Genomic DNA, 23195 nt, shown 5'->3' with positions numbered 1-23195 from the left:
ACAGGGATATCCTAGGCTGGCCAGTTCGTGGCTGGCTGGGCCAAGAGTCAGGAACCAACCAGAAGTGGGTTTTTTAAGATCAAACATGAACTGGCTACCATTCCTTATCTGGAAGGGGAAATTTATCATCTGGTGAAGGCTACAGCATTCTATAGACCACCTAGCAAGTCATTCAGCCAACCAATACTTATTCAATGCGCATTCTGTGCCAAGCACTATGGTAGAGAGTGAGATAAACTTCTCTATTTAAGGCATCGGCACATATTTTTACATTCTTTCACATCTCTGTTGCATTTTATATAGTAGCCCTTTACATGCTATTCAGCGATATTGTGGGTTCAGTTCCAGACCATCAAAACAAAGCATGTTGTAATCTTTTTGGTGGTGGAGGGTCTCGCCTTCAATTTGTAAAAAATGCAACATCTGTGAAATGCAGTAAAGCAAAGCACAATAATAGAAGGAATAACTGTATCTTAAGAGCATTGATAATATTACAGAGGAAATGAATCCCGTGATCATTTAGCCCTATTTTCACTCAGGGAACAGCACCTGCTGTACCTTATCCTCTTACTCTGGTTGTGTTTCTTTACAGCACTTGTCAGGACCTGACAGAAATCAACATGTCTGTTTGCTTATTGTCTGTCTTCCTCATTAGAACATAAGCTCCATAGAGATGGGGTTGGGGGTGGGGTATACCTTTTATAGTTGTATGGTTGAATCCCTAAGGCCTGGAACAGAGCAAACACTAAACTCATAACTTATGAAAGACTTTCTTCTCTCTATAAAACCACTTCTCACCTCAAGGTCCAAGTGAGTAATTTTTTAAATTAAAAAATCTATTATTATTATTACTATTTTTTATTACAAAAGTTAAAGATGTTGCTTTAGGGTTGTAGGTGTTATAGACTGAGTTTACGATTCGGGTTAGAGAAAAGTCATAATTCCCATGACCTGAATCCCAGTTTCTTTGCCAGCTAGCATTGCCTAAGTTCAGCCTTTCGTATCAGTGAATATCTTCTTTCTATATGATAATTTTTCTCAGGATTTGGGGCATTTCCAGAAAGTGCTATCTGCCTTCCACTTGGAGTTATAGCCCCAAACCACTGATTCATTCTTTCACTTTCACTGAAGCATATTACACAAGTGTTTGCTAAGTGCCTATTGCTGGGGGGATATTAAGACAATCAACATTGTCCCTGGGCTCAGTGAGCTTTGGTTCTGTGCAGAGCTCAGACACTTCCATGACCAAAAGGCTGTGTTCAGTAAGTCTCCTGTGAAGATGTATAGCTCCTCTTGAGCTCAGAGGAAGGAGCACTCTATTTGGGGCTTTAGGTATCAGGGAAGGCTTCCTGGAGGAGGTAGCATAAGAGTGAGACTTCAAAAGGCAGAGAGGAAGGCAGGCTGGACAAGTTTAGGGAGCAGCTGTAGTGTACAGGGCAGTGGAAGTCAATAAAAGGCCCAGAGAAAAAGGGACCTGTCCATTTGGGGCATGTAGTGGAGAGTCGGTCAGACCCAGGTGGGTGAACTAAAGGAAGTAGACTATAGAAGTGGGTTGGAGTTGCTTTGGGAGAGCCTTGAATGCCAGACTTTGTAGTTTGTACTTTATCACAAAGGCAACAGGATGCCAAAACAAGTTTTGGAGCCAGTGATGCTCTGTACGTGGTGGGATTTTAGAAAGATTACGTATTCTGATGGCTGTGGACTGCTGGGCTGGAACAAGAAGAAATTTGAGGGAGAGAAGTTTGAGAAGGGCGGGGCAGATAAATAGGAGACTTTGGACTGGAGTGGAGACGCAGGGAGAAAATACTGGGAAATGGGTTTGAGAGTTTATGAAGGTAAAGTCTTTTGAGTTTGGTGCCCCTGCAAGTGAAATAAAAGCTGGGGAAGGGGATAATTAAGGGTGATTTGATGAAGCCTTCGTGTGTAGGGGAGTGATGACACCATTGGCAGAAACATGAAAATTGTTTTGGAAATTTCAGCTGGGGCAAAATGAGGATCTATTTGTGGTTTAGACATGAAGAGTGGGAAGTGGTGGTGAGACATCTGGTGGCTATATCCAGCAGGCCATCAGTAACCAGCCAGCCATTAGGAGTCCCTTGCCCAGTCTGATCAATGCCCCTAAAGCTTAGCAGAAAATACTGGCCCCCAAATATGGAGAGAGTAGGCTGAATTAAACCTTTGATTTTGAGGTGTCTGCTTATCTGATTCAATAGAGCATTACATATGTCCCATCTCCTCAGAGTTTTCATGGCAGGTCCATGTGCACTGCATCACCTTTTGTGTGTATGTGATGTGGCTGGAGTCCAGTATCCTCATTATGTAGTGTCCAGACCTCTCCTAGGGCAGCTGGTCCACCCCCACTTCCCTCAGCAGCTGAGCCTGGACTTTGTTTCCTGAGTCGCCAAGTTTGTGGCAGGGAAGATGTTGGAATGCTTGTGCCTGCTCTCAGGGACTGTGACATTGACCCCTTTGGCTCTTTCCAAGAAAGACCTTGTACTGGGACCCATACCTTAGCAAACACCTTCCTAATTAATGGTTTATGAAGGCAGAGGGTGGTGCAACCACCACTCACCTTTCTTACCTTCTTCACAAAGCTGATTTTGTAACTTCTATCCCCCTTAGAGGCTGCCTCAGTCTTCATTTCCACTTTATTTTCACTGGATGGGCATACTGGAATCAGGGAGTAGGGCAAAGGTTGTTGAGAAAGCTCAACCAACACAGAGGAAAGAGATTATTAGTAGGGCTTTGATACATCTGAGAGCCCTGCCAAGCAAAGCCCATTCATTAAGATGGGGCTAACACGCCAGTCCTGACAAATACCAGTTCTGAGTCCAGGCTGGGTGGGAGGGGTGGTAGCCTGGAAGATGACGCCAACATTTTCTGCAGGGCCTGGTCTGCTATTAGGTGACTCAGTGCGTTTCCCAGGACTTCAGCCAAGAGGTAGGGACAAGAGTTGCAGCCTTTATATATTTTTTCTTCTTGGAGTGGGACTGTTCTGTCTTGGCACTAGGTCCACAGGAAGGCCTCTCTGCCTAATTACCTCTCTGCCTGTGATCTCATTGCCCAGAGCACAACTTTAGCCAGGGAGGCAGAAACCAGAGCCTAAAAAGCTTCTATGATGTCCCAGGTCACCAGGCTTGGACTAAGACCTGCTCGGGTTTAAACCCCAGTTCTTCTGAGCCTCAGTTTTCCTACATATAAAATGAAGGTAATAATTTCAGTCTCACAAGCCACTTGTGAGATCGAGGGAGGTAATGTATGTAAAGCACTTAGTACCATACTGTAACCCAATAACTGGTAGTTATTATTAATAGTACCCTTCCTGAGTGGCAGTATGGTGGTTGTTAATAGTGTGGTTTCTGGAGTCAGAGTGTCCAGAGTAGGTGGGTTTGAATCTTGAGTCCTCATTTTTTTTTCTCGTTGAGCGACCGTGGGTAACTTCATCTTGCTGAGTCTCAGTTTCCTCCTTTATAAAATGGGAATAATAACAGTACCTCAATCTGGCAAGGTCACTGTGAGGGCTGAATTATGCAAACCAAGCATTTAGCACAATTGCCAATACATACAAATGGTACAACAAAAGTGAACTACTCTTATTATATTGTGATCTTTTAAACCCTATATCGTTCAGAGTCTAGATCAAAGTGCAATCCTTAATCACTTCTCTCATCTTTATTGATTTGGACGCTTCTTACAATCCATCTTGCATCTTTCCTGTTTATGACCATGCCCCCAAAGTGTAACTGTACCTCCCAGGCTCAACCTGCTCTCACCTTGAGGCCTGTATTACACATCATTATTGTGTCCAAAACCCCACAAATCCAATTCCAAGAGCAGTGACGTTAGAGAGAATTGCATTGCACATTACACAGCAAAAGTTCCTAAAACTGTTTTAAAAACTGCCGTTTCTTCATGTTTCCTCTCCCTAAGCAGTTGCCCATCCCCATTTCTCCGCTTTCTGAGCTAGCCCCCTACCCACTTCCCTTTCCAAGTCTCCATAATATATAAAATGGATTCTATTCCTTGGGGGCCCAGGGGGATGAACACAAACCCACACCCACACATTTATATAAATATATGCTTAGATATACGAAATATATATATATGTGTATATTTATATTCCCTTGGTACCCTAAACGAATCCATTCAACAAATATTTGAGTGCCCACTTTGTGTTAGGACCAAGCTATCTGTTGCAATAAGAAAAGCATAACAGGTGGATTGGGGGATGGGGGTTGTCACTTTGTGAGGGGTGAAAAGTATAACTATTGTATTGTTTTGTAACCTGAAACTAATAAAAAAATTACCATCTCAGATTTAAAAAAGAAAAGTATAACAGGTCTCATGGAACCTACATTTTACTGAGGAACACAAGAAATATAAAATTTCAGCTATAGGAAATGCCCTAAAAACAACATTGGCCTTTGTGAGAGAGTGATGAGGGGAACTAGAATACCCCTGGTATTCTATTCGGTGGTCGGGGCGGACTCGGAAGTGAAATCTGAGCCGAGATTCATTTTATAAACGAGAACACTGAAACATACACTTGAAGGACCTCGATGGCTAAAAAACCGGGAGGCAGGTTCTCTTCCACGGTAGTACCACCTTCCCGCAGCGCAGAGCGTTTGGGGCACCCGGAAGGCCAATTTCCCGCACGTCGCTGTATCTGGGGTCGCCTGTGAGGAGGCCGCAGCCAGCCCTGCGTCAGCGCGCCGGCCCGCCCCGCCCCCCTGTGACACCATCCTTCCCCGCAGCCCCGCCCTGCCCGCCCGCACGCTCACGCGCATGCTCTGAACCTCGCCCCCGTGCGTCACAGAATGGCCTCGGACACCCAGGCAAACCCTGACGTGTCGGGGAGGAGCCGGGCTCGGAGGTGCGCCGAGTGGAGCCCAGGACTGCGGAGGGGAGCGGAGCTGAGCGGCTGGGCGGGCCTGGCCAGGCCAGCGGAGCGGAGACGTCGGTCGGGTGGAGGCGAACATGCGCTTTTGACACATTGGAGGTGAGCCTGCGGTGCGGGGCCGCTCCCAAGGGTGCGGGGCCGAGCCGGCGGCGGCGAGGCCTGTCCCTAGGGAGCCTGCCGGGCCCGGGTGCTGCCTGAGGCCCCGCTGGGCCGAGCTGGGGCTGGGTTTTGGGGCGGCCAGTCCGGGGGCAACTGTTCCAACCGCTCTAACTGCTACCTCGCCGCCCTGGTCCGACGTGCGGCCCACCAGGGGTCCTTGCAAGAGAGCGAGCCGGGCGGCCTCCCGAGGATGTGCCCGCGGCCGAGGGTGGGGTGAGGGGTGGCGTGGACGGAGGCCGGGACGTGGCACCTTGGACCAGGGCGCTGGTGGCACAAGGAGTGGCTCAGTTTGAGGTGGCAACGGCGCGCCCAGCTTTCCTGCTCCCCCTATCCCGCCCCTTCCCCCTTAAATCCCTTTAGCTGGGAGGGTTGTTTGGAGCCGGGTTGAATTTGAGCTCTCTTTGCTTCTCTCCTGCTGGGGGCGAGAGCGGAAGCAGCCCACGTTGGGCTTTGATGGCATTCTTGTGATTCTGCGCTCCGAACTGCTAATCACCCCTTTTGGAGTTCCGAGAAGTGTCACCAAACGGGTTTGGGTTGCTTGTGCGCGCCTCTTTTTGGCTGCTAAACAACGAAGTAACCCTTTAAGTTTTGCAAAGAAAGTGATGGTTCTTTCACTACTGAAAATTACATTGTATTTCAGTAGCGCCTTTGCACATTTCAGAACACTCTTGCTATCTCTCTCGAACCTCATCACCCTGTGGTTGTGAGTGATTCTGTTATCGCCATTTGACAGATGGGGAAATTGAGCCCGGGTGGGGTGGGAGGTATTAAGTGATTTATATTGTGGATTCGATCAACTGGTGGTGGGTTTGCATAGTTGAGAATTTATGTCTCTAGGCTCGGGAGTTATGGTTTGTTTTTTGTGGGATTTTTATGCCCGTCTCAGTTGGAAAGCAAAGCAGAAAATTTGACTTGCCGAAAATATGCTAGAAGCTGGTAGAAGACTTAACTCATATTTTTGAGCAGACTTTCCTAAGATAAGAACTGCTACTCCGTTATAAGAAAGAATCCTACTCTGAAACTTGTTCACGGGTTGCTGGCTAATTATCTTGTCTGGTAAATTGTGTTGTTGTTAATCCACTTAGGAACTAGGGTAATGGCTTTACTAATCATGAAGTTAATCATGAAGTAAAATATAGCATTGTCATGGGTTGAAGAGAAGTAAAGGAGAACTGAGTAAGGTACCTCTTTTGAATGTCTACTAAAATTATTATTTAAAATTGGAGATCATCAGGCATAGAGAAAAACTTTCACTAGCCATGATTAGAATTTGACCTGGTCCAGAGAGATGTTGCTAAATCTTACGAAGCTGTTCTTTTTTAGTTCTGTTTTGACTCATTAAATAAACAGAAATTTGGTAAGGAACACTTAAAACATGTAGAAACTTCAGTAAAAGCTTAGACCTTGCTTTCATGACATTTGTAAAACTTATTTTTATTCTTATTCTAAACCATGCTGAGATAAATTTGGTTACTTAAAGCTTAAAATTACTTCTGACATAAGTTTCTGAGCACTTACTTCATTTTATAAGGTAGAAAGAAAGAAGTTTGACAGGACCAAAAGGGAGACCATATTTATGATCTACTTTGAAAAGACAAAAATTGTGTAAATATCACCTTTGAGAGAAGTAGAATAATTTTGGTAAAAAGGCATGTATTACCTACAGGAGGCCCAAAAGAACTTCCAATCTCATTTGTGCATTCTTCAACTATTAACAAGACAATATCATATAAAATAGATTTTCATACAAGAGTAGTTTCTTTGTAAATGTAGCATTTTGGACAGGTTGTTTTATACCCAAATGAGTTGATTTGTCAGTTGCTAGATATCTGAAGGTCATACAGTATGATAATACCCCATGTAAAAGTTGTCATACTTTTGAGATTCATACTTCATATGAGACATAATATTGAAGGAAGATTTGGGTAGCAGCGGAGAGTACATAGTTATCTGCCTTCATTTCAGCTTCAGAAGATTGTAGATATATCATTAAAACATTTTTTTTTAGCAGTATAGTTTTCTATATTGGCTAACTTTCTGTAGTCTTAATATCTCTAGTTACATAGTTTCAAATAACACAGTGAATACATCCTCTCAATGTAACTTGAAGCAAACTGAACAGACTGTCTTTGCAGCCCCTGAAAAGGTCTTTTGAATATATGCAGTGGTAGCAAATTTTTGTCATTTGTAAAAAAATTCAAGTTTTGGAAAGGGTAAGTCTGATGAATAAAATTGGAGTGATGAAACTGGATAATACCAGTTAGTAAGCAGTAAAAATGAGGTGGAATCACAAAGAAGTTTTTGTTTAGTTTTTAATCTGGCTTTTCAAGGCTATTCCAAAAAAGGTTTAAATGTTTTTGGTAATTGTGGTATCACTGGAATATGCATATAGCTTCCAGAAGTGATTAATTTTAAGGGATCATTTGTATGATATAAATTCTGAAGCACATTTATTTTGTGGTCATACTTCAAAGATTCACTACTGAACTACCAGTTTTTTATAATTTAATGAAATTTATGCCTCATTTACTATGTGCCAGGCTCTGTACTAAGTACTTTACAAATATTAACTCGCTGAATTTCGTAACAACCCCATTTTAATTATCATCCGCATTTTACAGGTGAGGAAATGGGGCACTGAGTGGTTAAGGAACTTGCCCAAGGTCAACTAGCGAGCAGAGGAGTCTGATTCAAACCCAGGCAGTTTGGCTCCAGGGTCTGGACTCAAACCACTGTGCTGTGCTGTTCCTACCACTTGTTTGCTGGTAAAAGTGTTTTTAATTGGCTTATTCTGAAAAAGATGATGGTCATTTCAGTAAAAGCTTTCTGGCATATGTTACAATACCGTGTGAGGGGCCAGTAAGCAAGTTGTAAAAGTAGCCTGTTGATTAGAAAAATTGTAGTCAACATTCAGTTCATGTAAGATTTAGCAAGTAGAGAAGTGTGTCTGAAAAAAAAAACACATTAAAATAATTTTGCTAGAATTAGTTGACACTGAACTAAGTAGTTGGATAAGAAGGATACAAGAAATAGAACTTGATTCTAAAGAAGTTTTACCTCAAAGGCTATTTAAAACCTGAGTCTCCAGGGGACACTGGTGGAAAAGTTGGTAGTTGTGTTAGGAATATGGCCCTGTTCAAGAACCAAAAATCAGGGACAAATGGATACTTCTATAGCACACTCGGAGGTGTGAACAGTGAGATTCCTCAGGGAAAGCTACTTAGCTAAGTGCTCTTCAAAGTAATAACTGCTAGCAGGTCCTCTGCTACTGTATAAATGGGTTAATAACAAAAAACAGCGTCACACAGAAAAGTTCCTCAACTGGGCATGTGAATTTATAACATTTATAGATAAATATAGATAAAAGCAACCCTAACTCTATTTGTAGAAGGATTGGCTCCACATTCAAATATATTCAAATAAATGTTAGATGCCAAGGAAGGCATCTGATAGTCATTAGGACTTCCCGTAAGGACACTGGCTCATGGACCACACAATCACCAATATCATCAAATGCTGCATAGTAATAGAAGGGGTACTGAAAGCTTAAATGAAAAAGTACCCTACCATGAGTAAAATGTTGAAATACTGAAGTAGCACCATTCAACTCTAGAAAGGTATATATATAATCTAGAACAGGTCCAAAGCATGATAACAAAAATATTTAAGGGACCAAGATGACTGACAAGTGAATATAAGCTAAAAAGACAAATATTCACTTTGAGAAGACCAAGGCTGAGCGGTATTATCATCAAAGTTTACAAAATTAGGGCTTAAAAAAAGACTACAAACGTGTTCACCCAATTCTATAACCTTACAAGGGAGTGACACACAAATCTTAGGGTAAGTTAAGACCAAAAATAGGAAATTCACTGATGGCTGTAAAATCATGGAACTTACCTCAGTTGCATACAATATTACAATCAGTACATTGAAATCTTTCATTTAAAAATGTTTTGTGTAAGGGTCAGGACTTTCTTGTACTGCATTTTGATTTCTCTGGTGTTTCCACTGCCTTTTTTTCTGACACAAGAGTGATGTCCTTTCACCACAACCTCAGCTTCCCAGTCATGCTGTCTATTATATGGGATTCCTCCTTTTTCCTGGAGCCATCCATCTGGCTGAGTTACTCTCTGGGCCTGATGAGCTAGGCTTCATCATGAAACCTCTCTTCTTTGCAATAGTGCGTTAGAGCCACTATTTCCTGCACCCTGTGCTGTCCAGGTCTTGGTTTTCTCTCTCGTAACTGTTTCAGGAAGTGTGTGGGAGATAACCCTCCTGAGTTTTGTATGAAAAAACAACAACAGTTCTATGATTTTCTGTTGTCTATTTCCTCTCAGTTTAGCAGATTCTAGGATTTTCTTATTCATGCTACTGGGTTTTCTCATTTGTCTGATGGTTCTTGGTTGTCTATTCATATTTAAGACTGAAGGGCTGGACTGTGATTATTTTAGATAGCAAGTGTGCAGTGATATCTTCAAGGATCTCCCCAGTAAGTCCCATCAGCTCCCTATTCTTTGATGTGGAGCCTATATACTGTTCTTTGATGTGGAGCTTTTATAAGTGACTAAATGTGGCTTGGCATTCATCAGATTGATAATTTTGTATAGTAGAGAATGATACATTTTATAATCCTGATTTAATACATGGTGGTGCGTTGCAAGGTAGAAATAAACTACCCACACACCTTTTTGCCTACTTCATTCCTGAAATAGGAATTTAGATATTAATAAAGGAAAGCAGTACTTTGAAAGTAAAGAGGGAATAATGAAAGATAAGTCATTTCAAATATATGTTCAATTTCTACTGTGTTCCATGTTTCTGGTGATTCAGAAAGGGTTTATAAATAAGACGCAAGTCCAGTCCTCAAGGAACTAGCTGGAGAGACTTATCCTTTCACTTTTCTTCATATGTTTCTTGTTTAAGATAAAGTAACAGGAGGACTTTGCTTCTGGTGTCATTCTGATCTTCATAACATTTTGCAAAACCATAATTTACTGGATTGTGTATCAGAAACTAAATATTTGAGCTGCACATTGATAATATGGTTTGCCAGATACATAGGCAAATGTATCTTATTCAAATTTGAGGACTAGTGCCTATAGCTTCTTTAGGGCTGCATTCATAGGTTTCAAATATAATCAATCATTTATTTATTTATTTATTTTGTATTTTGGGGAAAGACCTATGTAGAGCATTCAAGGGACACAGTGATTGTTGCTCACCCCTTGATGTTATTTCATGTTCTGTAATTATATCCTCATCTGAGTTGTTAATAGGAAGTATGTCCCTCCTCTCTAGGATACTTAGGAAATAACTCTCAGGAGTTATTGATACCACATGTTGATGCCTTTAAGTGCTTTGGATATTCTTTTGAAATACAAATACCTCTTGCTGCTGGATTAGCCTCATCCTATTCTCACCTTACTAGAAATTAAATTACAGTTACAAATAAAAGAGTATTCCTGCATCTGGGAAAATGAAGTGGGAACTGGGAACCTTGATGAAAGAATAGGATTATAAAATTAATCAGAAACATACTTGAAGAAACAAGGCTAGGCCAGGGGTCGGCAAACTGCGGCTAACGAGCCACATGCGGCTCTTTGGGTACGTTGCATCTCAAAAGTTTGCCGGCCCCTGGAAGAGCCAATCCTGTCCCTCACAACAATTTAAAAATTATTTGAGAGCCATAAATATATTTTTTACATAATCACCATTATGTGAATAATATCCTTTAAAATTTTATAAGTGAAACTATGATAGTTTTATTTTCATTTTTACTTCAGAGCTACATGCTTGTGAGCTGCAGTTTGCTGATCCCTGGCAGATCTTCCGTCTCAAAAGTTTGCTGACCCCTGGTCTCGTCCATACTCTCATTAGATGAAAAAACTGAGACTTTACGAGGTAAAGCATATTGCTTGAGAATTTAGTGGCAGAATCTGAACTCTAGAGCCCAGTCTCAACAGCACCCCAACTCTGGGGGGGGGGTTTACATTTTAATGTGCTCTCATGCTAAGGAGTGTCTCCTAGAGTAGAATAATATAGACAAAAGTGTGCCAGTGTAGGAGTAATCAGATTAGAGGAGAGTGCATTTGGTGCACTAAAATATTTGTCAGTACTTAACAGTGTCTGATACATAGTAGGTGCTCAGTAAACATTTGCAAGCATTCTGTACTTTAGCAAGGTGTTATGCTTGGTGCTATGAAAGGATGCTAAGTATGTCAAGGATCCGTCTGTTTTCAAAGAAGTCGTAGGCTGATTGGTAATGTAAGATAATTGGAAGTTTGACTAACAGATTGCAAAAGTAATAATAGATGGTGTGGTCAGGAGAGACTTGACTAAAACAGAAAAAATTACAGTGGGCCATGGAGGAATTAAACTAAGTGTATATAGTTACATGTTAATTTTATTCATCCAGAAACCACTCTGTACCTCTGGTATACCCACCCTGAAATTGGAGTTCTATGTTCTTGTCTGTGACTTTTTGCTAAACCTTCTTTAGTGGATTGTGCTAGATGAGCTCTGAGTTTTCTACAACTCCCAAGTTTTTATTAATTCATTTTTAAAGCTGACCTTGAATTCGTGCTGCCTGGTATGGTGAGGTTGAATCAATTTTGGTTTAATAGTAAATATTATTGAGTATTTGCTATTGTGCAAGCAGTGTGCTCAGGTAGGAATAAATAAGAATAATACACAGCCTAATAGGTAACATAGAGGTGTAAGCCAGATACATTACTATGTGGTAAATATATTCATGAAAGCATATGTGGGGGTATAGAGGTAGCCAAGAGTACAGAAGATTTTAATGTTATCTGAGTGAGGGCAGGAAAGGCTTTCTGGAAAAGAGGACAGCTAGGTTTTAAGGGATAAATAGGAGCTTTCCAACTGTATAAGGAAGAAACCATTCCAGATAGAGAAAACATCCAGACCTGAAACAGAATGGGTGTTAAGACAATTTAAATGGCATTGCTGAACTATAAAGTGGAATGCTTGGGAAGGGGATTGTAGGAGGTAAGATTCCTACAGAACTTTGCTTTTTGAAGTTGGGCATGAATCCAGAGCGAGCTCAATGTCTTTGGTATTCTATCTGGCCTTGACAAACAGGAGCTGTAGGTAGTCAGTCCAAATGCAAGGTTAATTAAAGAGAGATTTTTCCTCCTCTGTGAATACCTTGGGAAAAGAACCAAGATGAAAGAACATTGAAGTTGGAGGATTAGTGGATTTAATAGATGAAACTTTGGGCTTAAAAGATAATTAACAGGACGTTTTTAGAAATGTAATAATAGTAAATTATTGGGAACGTGGTACTTGATCTCCTAGTAGGGTCACCTGGAATAAAATGTTTCAAGCAGGTGTTTTAAAGCAAGTGTACAAAGAGAAGGGCATGCAGAAGCATCAGCTCTGACAATAAGCTTGTTTCTGTCACCTGATTCCCAGAAGATCAGTTGGCTATAAGCCAACTGCTGGAGCCCTGTTGGCAGGGTGATTCTGTGGGGCCAGTTCACCAGAATCGCGTGCTGTCACCAAAAGTGCTTTATACCAAAGGGCTTTGTTAATCTTTTCTCCTATCATGACCTCATCCACAGTATTGGTGGTTCCCAAGAGTGGGGCAGTGAAGCGATTTGTGTGCCTGAGTTACAATAAAGAGTTAACCACTTGGGCCGGCTGAGGGGCGCATTGGTTAAGAGTTGGCTTGGGACGCCAGCTGTGAGCAGTAGGACCCCAGTTCAGATCCCACTTGAGGGCCAGCGACGCTGCGCCCTCTATAGCTAAGATGGTGAACAATAGCTCGACCTGGAGCTGGGCTGCTGTGAGTCGCCGGTGATGGTGCAGGCTGCAGTGGGCGGCCATAAAGCTACTGTGAGTGGCTGGCAGTCGACATGAGCGGCCAAGAGCCATCGTGAGCGGCTGTCCAGTGGCTGGTGACCGATCTGCCTCACCTGGGAAGAACGCAATAATACCAACATGGGCCAGTGAAGCGGCATCCACCACAACTAGACTGAAGAACAAAAGGACAGCAACTTGTCTGTTCCACTTCCCTGATTCCCCAGTGCTGTTCCCCTCCTCCAGTTCCCCACTAAAATGTTTAAAAAAAAAAAAAAGACCAAATTAAAAAAAAAAAAGAGTTAATCACTCTTAGAATCTTTCATGTTTCACTTTCTCCAAAATGCTGCAGATTTGGTATTATCCCAGATTTTATACTTTACTTAGATCCCCATGTTCTCTATTAATTTATAAATTTGTCTTTAATATTTCACAGGCTTTCTTGATCATGGATGGTGAAGATACACCAGATTTTTCAACTTTAAAGGAGGAAACTGCTTATTGGAAGGAACTTTCCTTAAAGTATAAACAAAGGTAATGTAGAAAAGCATCCTAAAAGTAGGGGAGGGCATTTGGAATACACCATCTCTAACATCTGCATTTTTTTTTTTAACGTAAAGTTAAAATTAAGTTTCAGATTTAGGATTGGGATTCTAGTAATAGTCATAAATAACATTGCTGGTTTTTAAATAATACAAAAATGCCATAAATCCTTATATTACTCAAATTATAAAAAACATAAGAGAACTTAGTGTCATTTGTGAATTCTTCTGGTAGTTTACCTCCTTTTTTTGCTTATTACTCTAGTTGGCCATTTTTGGCCTGTTGCGTGTGCACCGAGTCGTCGTCCTCATTTCAGCCTTTGGGAGATTCTGATAGGCTCTCGAATGTTCCATGCAGCAGACTTGACTTCTCTTCAGTGTAATCAGTGTCTGGAGCCAGAAGAGTTTTGAGGGAGGCAGAAGAGCGTTAGGGATATGGAGCATTTTATAAAACTCAATTAATTAATTGGGAAAACTTTTAGATAACCTTTTGAGCACTAAAACTTGTTTTAAATTTCTTTATAAAGTGGAATCTTTCTAAAAAATATATATACATTTTCCTACTTTGGCTAACAGAATTTACTAAGCCTTATCTAACCTTTTATTGCTATTCCATTGTCATTGCTGAAGCCAGTTATTATTTTGTGCCAGTGGATATAAAGGTGTATCTACAGCAGGGGTTCTTTATCTTTTCTTTGCCATAGATGCCTTAATAGGCTGGGGAAGCCTGTGGACCCCTTCTCAGAATAACGTTTTAAAATGCATAAAATTAAATAATAGAATTACAAAAGAAACAGATTATATTGAAAAACACTTATCTAAATATTAAACTGATTTGTGGTTTAGTAATATGTGCTTCTTTATTAATACATTAAAGCAAGGAAGATCTAGGGGTGAGTATATAAAATGTGAGGCCTTTTGGGGTCTGTAACTCATTTTCATTGAGCCCCGAATATGGAATAAGAGATGCAAAACAGATTGTCTTTATTGTTTAATATATTTTATTATAGCATAGCATTCAGACAAAAATTATTGAATTGAAATATAACCAGTCATATTCAAGATGATCCTTATGGTTCCTACTATAACTCATCTTTCTCACTTTGTTTCTGATTAGCTTCCAGGAAGCTCGGGATGAGCTAGTTGAATTCCAGGAAGGAAGCAGAGAATTAGAAGCAGAGTTGGAGGCACAGTTAGTACAGGCTGAACAAAGAAATAGAGACTTGCAAGCTGATAACCAAAGATTGAAATATGAAGTGGAAGCATTAAAGGTAATTGTGGCAGTAGAAGCTGGTATCTAATGTACTGGGTGTCCTTAAAATGAGAAATACATTTTTTCAAGAGGAGCTTCAGAGCAGCAGGCAACATCAACAATAAAAAAATAAAAAAAAGGCTTAACGTAAATTTTTGACATGAACTGTTTTCTTTCATGGAACCAGTGGAAAGGTGGTTTAGAGTTTAGGAGTTCACTTAGAAACTCTGTAGCTGTCAGTTTTTTAGCTATAATGTTCCTAGCTTATAATATTATATTGTAATTCCTATAATTTTCAAAAGCTGCCTGATTATTTGTTTTGACAGATTACTGTGGCACTTAAAAATTGTATTTGTTTGAAATATACACATTTATTTCATTATTGTTTATCGTCCCTTTAGTTTTAGAATTTAGTTTTGATTTAAAAATGTCCTTCTGAAAAGGTATTTTCAGGAGTAAAAGAATTAACCCCTTTTGCTCCTCTTTACCACCTGCCTTAGCCAAATGCTTGGAGAGTTTCCGTGTCTGCGCTGGGTTTGGGGTGGGGAAGGTGGGGATGGGCACATAAGGAGTAGGGAATTTGAACTCTTTCATCTACTTTGTGCTTAATTACCCTGGGCTGCATTCAGCCCGAGAACCCACAGGTTCCCCAAAATGTTTGGGGTTTTTGAGGCAACGGTTTCATTATTTTACTGCTTTTCAGAGAAATCATTAGATTTCTTTGTGAGAGGAGAATGGTTGACTATTTAAATTTTTTATGAGTGAAGGCACTTGTAATGAATGTGTCATTGTTTTTAAATTGTAAAAAGGAGAAGGGGTACTATCAGCTTAGATTATGGATGAATTCCTTGGATTTTTTTAAACTTGGGTTGCATCCTTTATTAAAGAAAGCTATACATTAATGACACATACTTTTCTCCCTATACCCACACCTTCAGGAGAAGCTAGAACATCAATATGCACAGAGCTATAAGCAGGTCTCAGTATTAGAAGATGATTTAAGTCAGACTCGGGCCATTAAGGAGCAGTTGCATAAATATGTGAGAGAGCTGGAGCAGGCCAACGATGACCTAGAGCGAGCAAAAAGGTAAATGAATGATGTGCATTTTGTTAGAATAATTAAAGTTGGCAGTCGTGATTAAAATGTATGTCTTTAGGTTCAGTCTATCACCTAGATCTTAGTCCCAGAACACTTCATTTTGGTATTTCATGTCACCTGTAACTCATCGCACTGAAACTAACCAAAACCTTTATTTCCCCCAAAAATGCCTTTCCAAGCTTTTCTTTTTCCCTTCTTCTTTCATGTATCATTGTTGGTCCTGTTGGTTTTTTCATTAAAACATGTCTCATTCATTCCTCTATCTTTCCCTCTATGGTCCCAATACCACCACACTTTTTGTAGGTCCTTACATCTTATATCTGAATTCTGCAGTTATTTTCTAGCTGATCTGTCTTTAAACTTTTTTTTTTTTTTTTTTTTTTTTTAGCTGAGCCATCCTGCTACCTGTTGGCAGCTCAGCGGCTGCTCAGCTCGGGCTGGCCTCGAACCACTGTTGCTCAGAGCTCAAACTGTTGAGTGAGCTCTTAACCAACTGAGCCACTCGGCTGGCCCTTGTCTTTACATTTTTACTCCTTTTTATTCTTTTCTGTTTTACTTTTTTTTTTTTAAATTAAATTTACTCAGGTGACATTGGTTAATAACATTATATAAGTTTCAAGTGTACAATTCTGTAATCTTCTGTATATTGCATTGTGTGTTGTTTACCACCCAAAGTCTAGCCTTCCTTTGTCACCATATATTTGACCTCCTTTACCTTCTTCATCCTACCCATACTCCTCCCTTCTGCTCTGGTCACCTCCATACTGCTGTCTGTGTCTGTGTCTTCTTTTCTGTTTTAATACTGACTAATGAATTTTCTCAAAATATTGCTTTCATAATGATTTTGCTGAATAACCTATAATGGCTTGCTATTACTGTTGTCAGGCTTTCATATATCTGTAATTAATGTTTCTTAACCATTCCAAACTTGAGTCCTATTATTTTATTCCTATTATTTTATTGTCTGGTATTTCTTTCCTTAATATTTGAGTGACTCTTAAATGCATGACATGATGCTAGCATTGAGGATACAAAGATGAGCTAATTATTGCCCTCGGGCGTTACAGGTATGGACACTCCATATGATAAATACTCTAGTAAAAAGAGTATAGAAGCTGCTCCAGGGCATAGAGAAGGGAGCAGCTAAAGTACTTCTGGTGGGGTTGGGGAAGCTGAGTCTTCAAGGAGAAATAGAAGTGGACCAGGTGAAGGGAGAGATGCAAAGACAGAGAGGCAGGAAAGTGCATGAGGTATTAATATTTCACTTTGATTGAAGTATATAGAGACAGTATGGCTGAACAAGATGAGACTGGAGGGTGGTTTGGGCCAAGTTGTGAAGAATGTGCAATGTTTGAAAGTCATTCTGTAGACAATGGGGGGCTCTTTAAAAATTTTTTTAAACAAAGGAGTAATATCAGATTGTGATTTAAGAAGATAATACTGAGGAATTGGATTAGACAGGAGGAGATGTGAAGACTAGGAGTAATCCAGATGATGGATGAAGAATTAAGCCAGGAGCAGAAGACTGGAGGAGAGCAAATGGAGTTGAGTGACATTTTGACAGTTGACAGGACTTGATAAAATTGGACACGGCATTATAAGTTTTAACGAGGTTAGGGAATTTGTATCTGTAGCAGATAGCACATAGTGGGAAGGGGGACACGTAGTAGGTACATGTTAATATTTGTTCAATAAAAAGAGTAAGATGAAAAATGCAGGAAGAAGAAAAGGGTTGGTAGGAAGAAGGTAAATGGAGTGGGACCCTGGACTTTGTGTTTTAAACAAATTCTTAGTTATTTTTTACATACTCTAAAACTATTGAAAAGTTTTCTTCCTGAAAATATGTAAACTTGACTGTATTGTGTTTAAAATCCAGTGGCGAGATAATAAAGTGTATAATAAGTAGCCTTCCTTTAAGGAACTCCAAGGAATTTAGATGGGAATTTAAGAATATATTTAATGGCCCCAAATGATAGTAGCGACACTAAATGCCACCAGAGGTCAGAGGAGATGAGATCATTCTCTTTGAACTGGGCGGGGTGGCTTTCTAGGTCAGGAAATGGCTTGAGATAAACTGACAGTTTCCTTTTGTACTAGTTGTTTGCATGTTATTTAATTCATGGATTCTATTTTATTTTAGGGCGACAATAGTTTCTCTGGAAGACTTTGAACAAAGGCTAAATCAGGCTATTGAACGAAATGCATTTTTAGAAAGTGAACTTGATGAAAAGGAATCTTTGTTGGTCTCTGTACAGAGGTTAAAGGATGAAGCAAGAGGTAAAATTATAACCTAAACCTTACTGTCTGACAGCCAGAGTTCTAAGCTAGCTTTAGGATCAACTTTTTAAAGCTATAAATTTAAATACTTTTGTTAGACACTGCTAAGTACTTTTAATCTGTTAACTTACTTAGATACCTATATTATTATCTAGGAGGTAGGTATTATTATCCCTATTTTATAGGTCAGAAAACTGAGGTACAGAGAGTTTGCATTTTGTCCAAGGTCTTAGTCTGTTTTCCAAAGCCTTAACCACTACCAGTGTGCATATACTGCTTGGTTAGTTTGGGTGTTTTCTTTTTTGCTTCTACCTAAATAATTTTGTGTTACATACATATGTGCACATATTATACGTACAGTGAACATATACTTTAAAATTCTCCTTCCGTCCCTCTTTTTTTCTTTATGCATGGTATAATGCAAAATATTATAAAGAAGAAAATAAAAGTCATTGCCAATCCATTTATCTTGAGAGAACCCACTAACAGTTTGGTGTGTTTCTTTCCAGCCTTTCCTATGAGTATATATAAACACATCTATATATTTTTTCCTTTATATTATTGGGACTGCACTATATATACATATATATTTTTTTGTATTCTCCTTTTTTCACTCCTTAATATATATAATATAATTCATGCCATTAAAAAATCTTCTAAATCAATTTTTGAAAAATGCATAATATTCTATATATATTTCATTTAGTGGGTCCTTTATTATTATTTGTGGTTAATTTTTTGCTATAAATAGTTCTGTGAATAGGATTCTTGGACTTAATATTTAGGAATATCTTTGATAATTTCTTTAGAATAGATTCTTAGAAGTGGAAAAGGCTGTAAATATCTTTAGTGGTCATAAAAGGCACTGTTGTTAAATTACTTTTTTAGATAAATTGGTATCTTTACACTCCTTGTGGCAGTGGTTGAGTGTCCTCCTCACACTGTTAAGTAGCATTGTAAATAATAAAAGTGAATTTGAAAATTATTTAAAAATCCATTTGAAAGTTGAAAATTGGTATCTTTTTTTTTTTTTTTACTATTACATAAGTTGATTTAACAAAAAAGTTCAGTGTGAAAATGTACATGACCCAATTTTTATATTGTAGTAAAACAGGTACTATGGAGAGGGGACATGTGGAAGCAGTTAATTTCTCTGGTGAACAAAGCCATTCTTTATACTTGTTTCAAGGCTTCTAACATGATGCTACTATTTCCTCAAATTACCACCGATTCAGTATTGTTCTATTGCCCAGTAGTTGCCATCTCTATACATTCATCTGTCACAAGATTGATAAAGGGATCAAATCCCCGCAATATTCCTTGGACATGTCTGCCACCATTTAATTTTAATTATAACTTCTTGTCCATAAATTGTTTCAACCTGGGAGGGTGAGCTTTGCTCTTGGTGCCTATTCAGTGAGCTCAGATATACCTCCAAACAGAATTTGTGGCCTCCCTCACGCTACTCTGGTAGACCTGGTGTTTTGGTATCATTGTTTTTTAATTTGTAGTTCTTTAAACTATTGGGTTGTCGGAAAAGTCATGATGTATTTTTTCTATGTTTTTCGTTGCAAAAATGTGTCATGATTTTTCAGACAACCCAATACTTGTGAAACTTTTTGTCAGATGTTTAAAATTTGTTTTCTCATGCATTTTCCTTTTTTTTTTGAAGAACTTTATTTGAAGAACTCCTAATTTATATAATGTATCAAATAACACATCTTTATTTACAACTGTCAAAAATACATAACATAAAATTTACCATCTTAACTAGTTTTTAGTATCTAGTTCAGTAGTGTTAATTATATCCACATTGTTGTGCAACAGATCTTTAAAATGTTTTTATCTTGCAAAATTGAAAGTATACCCATTGAACAGTGACTCCCCATTCCCCACTTCCCCCAGCCCCTGGCAGTCAGCTCTACTTTCTATTGCTATGAGTATGGCTACTTTAGATACCTCATATAAGTGAAATCATATAGTATTTGTCTTTTTGTGACTGGCTTATTATGTGACTTAGCATAATGTCCTCAAGGTTCATCCATGTTGTAGCATGGAATATGCCTTTATTTAAGGCTGAATAATATTCTATTATATGTATATGCCATATTTTTCTGATCCATTTATCTGCGGATGGACACTTGGGTTGCTTCCACCTCTTAGCCATTGTGAATAATGCTGCAGTGAACACGGGTGTGCAGATACCTCTTTGAGATCCTGCTTTGAATTCTTTTGCATATGTGCCAGATGTGGCATAACTTTGTATTTTTTTTACTTTTTTTTTTTTTTTTTTAGCTGAGCCATCCTGCCACCTGTTGGCAGCTCAGCGGCAGCTCAGCTTGGGCGGTGAATCGAACCAGTGACCCTGTTGCTCAGAGCTCACACTCTTGAGTGAGCTCTTAACCAACTGAGCCACTTGGCCAGCCTGTATTTTTTTTAACATAAGTATTCTGTGTGTCAGTTGCATAATTGGAAAAGAAAACATTAATTTTGGGTTGAAAATTAAATTTTGAAACCAAGAAAAATATTAGCAACTATTCTGACTACTTCCTTTCTAAAGCAAAACATTTCATAGTGACAATTAATAAAAAAAACCCCTATAAAAAGATAAAAATGCACTTTCATTGATAATCCTCAAACTACATCATGTCAAAATAAAAGCAAATAAGTTGGTGTAGAATATTTATTTTTATGTCATATGTTCACCGAGTTCTACTTTGGATTCTGTTCTGTTTCTTTTTGCATATGGCACAGATCACTGTTCTCTTAGGTTATACCACTTCTTGGTTATAGCATTTTTAAATTCTAAAAGATCATTTTGACAGTACGGCTGTCATTTTTATTCCCCTAGAAATAAAAATTGTTAAATAGGAGGTTCATTTTTGAGAAATAGTAATTTAGGAAGAAAGTCTTTATGGCATTTCACACGTGAGTTCGCTTGATACATTTGCTTCCTCTAGTGAGTATTACTACCTTTGCAACATATTACAGATTTAAGACAAGAACTAGCAGTTCGGGAAAGACAACAGGAAGTAACCAGAAAGTCAGCTCCCAGTTCTCCAACTCTAGACTGTGAAAAGATGGATTCTGCTGTCCAAGCATCACTTTCTTTGCCAGCTACTCCTGTTGGCAAAGGAACAGAGAACAGTTTTCCTTCACCAAAAGGTTTGCAATGTCTCCTCTTTTTAAACCTATGGTAGATTATCAACTTAAGGGTGTTGGCCGACGATGGCGGAGGTTGCTAAAGTTTAAGCAGTAATTTCAGCATAAAAGTTGTTTAAATCTAGCAGTGTGTGAAGAAGAAAGAATTGTCTTCCTAGGCTACTCAGACATAGGAAACAATGAGATGATGGCTACATTTGAGACAAGAGCAGCTTCATATATTGAGATTTTAAAAAGTTTAAGGTTTTTAAGGAAAGTTTATTTTTTTAAACAAAAAAAGAGCTGATCTCTATGAAATGGTCTGTCTTTAATTGCATTGTATTGATACAATGCCTATTTCCAAAAAGCACTTAACACAACTTATCATAAAAACACAGGTTTATAATACCTAAAGTCCAAAATTTGGGAATAGTAGGGAAAAACGAGATCCATAAGTCCCTGCCAAAGCAGTTTGTTTATATCACATTGAGCACCTGTTATACACCATGCCTTATTCTGGATGCTGGGAGTATAGTGAATAAGACAGTCCCTACCTTCAATGAGATTACACTTTAGAGGACAGACAGGACAATAGACAGCAGCACAACAAAAGCATTTTATGTACTGTTAGCACCCTTTAGAAAACATAAAAAATAATAGCTAACATTTATTGAGTACTTACCATGTTAGGCATTTTTAAAGTATATTTACTAATTTAAACTTCACAACAATTTTATGAGTTAGGTGTTATTATTAGTTCCCTTTTACATATGGGTAACTTACTCAAGGTCACACAGTTATAAAATGGCAGAGATGGCTTTGTATCTACCAGTTTCACTCAAGAGCTCTTAACCGTTATGCTACATTATCTCAAAAATAAATTGAAGAAGAAATGTGCAAAATTGAAAACCTTTGCTGAGGGACATGGAAGAAGATGTGGATGACTATACTAAATACCATGAGTCTGAATGGGAAGACTTAATATTGCAATATCCATTATTCCCAAATCAGTAATCTAAATTTTTAATAAAAATTCTAACAGTTTTTAAGTTGGCAAGTTGATTTTAAAGTTAGTCTGGAAGAGTAAATGTTCCAGAATAGCCAAGAAAAGTTTTGAAATAGGTTAGTAGAAAAGGCTTTGCTCTTCAAGATACCAAAAGGATAGTTGAATACTATAATAACTAAAGCAGCATCTTTCTGGTGGCATGGACTCATAATTTAATGGAACTTGAAATATATAGGGAATTCAGTATATGGATTTACTGCCATTTCAGATGAGATAATTCTCTTTCATTAAATGGTATTAAAACAATTGGATATTCATTTGGAGGGAAAATTTAGATATTTGATGAATTAAATGATGTAAGTGTGAAAAAGAAAATTAGGAAACCATTAGGAGAAAACATGGGGAACATTTTTATAATATTGAGGTGAAAAAGCCAAAGGCTTCCTCCCCAAAACACAAAGTTTAAAAGATAAATGTCACACTGAGAAATACAACATATATAAGAGAAAGGGTGACTATTTATAATGTATTGTGAATGCCCTTGCAAATTGATTAAACAGAAGACAACCCAGCAGAAAAAAATGCAGAGGATAAAGAGATGATTTCCAGAAGGAGAGATGGAAATGACTAGTTATTAGGGAAATAAAAATGAAAACAAAATGACTATCAAATTGGCAAAATAAAAAAGATAAGGTCTAATATTATCAAGGACACTACCATACAAGTTGCTGATATTGACATAACCTTTTTAGAGAGTCTTTTGGCAATTATCTGTTAAGGTGAAAAAAATGGGCATATCCTCTGACTTAGCAGTTCTATTTTTAGGAATCTCTTCTTCAGAAATACTCCTCTAGATGTTTTAAAGATATATGGCCTTTTAGCATTATTTGTAATGATAAAAAATTGGATATAATCTAAATATCCATCAATTGGAGAACGGTTAAACATATTTATGGTATCTCCACTTTATACTTTCTATCCATAGTTTGGTATAA

At 38.6% G+C, this 23195-nt stretch overlaps 1 protein-coding gene and 1 pseudogene across 5 annotated transcripts in view; one reads left to right on the top strand and one right to left on the bottom strand.

The window, feature by feature from the left end:
• NDEL1 (nudE neurodevelopment protein 1 like 1) overlaps positions 1-23195 on the top strand; it is a 40603-nt gene that overhangs the window by 4545 nt on the left and 12863 nt on the right. For 2 of the 5 annotated variants that reach the window (XM_019665961.1, XM_019665964.1), the window contains exons 1-6: positions 4811-4999; positions 13320-13417; positions 14543-14696; positions 15616-15764; positions 17917-18053; positions 21045-21218. In XM_019665961.1, the coding sequence (XP_019521506.1) occupies positions 13332-13417; positions 14543-14696; positions 15616-15764; positions 17917-18053; positions 21045-21218 (700 nt within the window). In that variant the 5' untranslated portion in view covers positions 4811-4999; positions 13320-13331. Of the gene's footprint in view, positions 1-4810; positions 5000-10932; positions 10964-13319; positions 13418-14542; positions 14697-15615; positions 15765-17916; positions 18054-21044; positions 21219-23195 lie in introns of those variants that run through there. The other 3 variants (XM_019665963.1, XM_019665960.1, XM_019665962.1) reach the window with 3 other exon arrangements.
• Positions 18795-19585, bottom strand: LOC109395137 (small nuclear ribonucleoprotein G pseudogene; annotated as a pseudogene).

Source organism: Hipposideros armiger, unplaced genomic scaffold (assembly GCF_001890085.2).
Source record: "Hipposideros armiger isolate ML-2016 unplaced genomic scaffold, ASM189008v1 scaffold_457, whole genome shotgun sequence".
Lineage (NCBI taxonomy): Eukaryota > Metazoa > Chordata > Mammalia > Chiroptera > Hipposideridae > Hipposideros > Hipposideros armiger.
The sequence above is the reverse complement of the archived record's forward strand: the minus strand, read 5'-3'. Positions and strand labels throughout refer to the sequence as shown.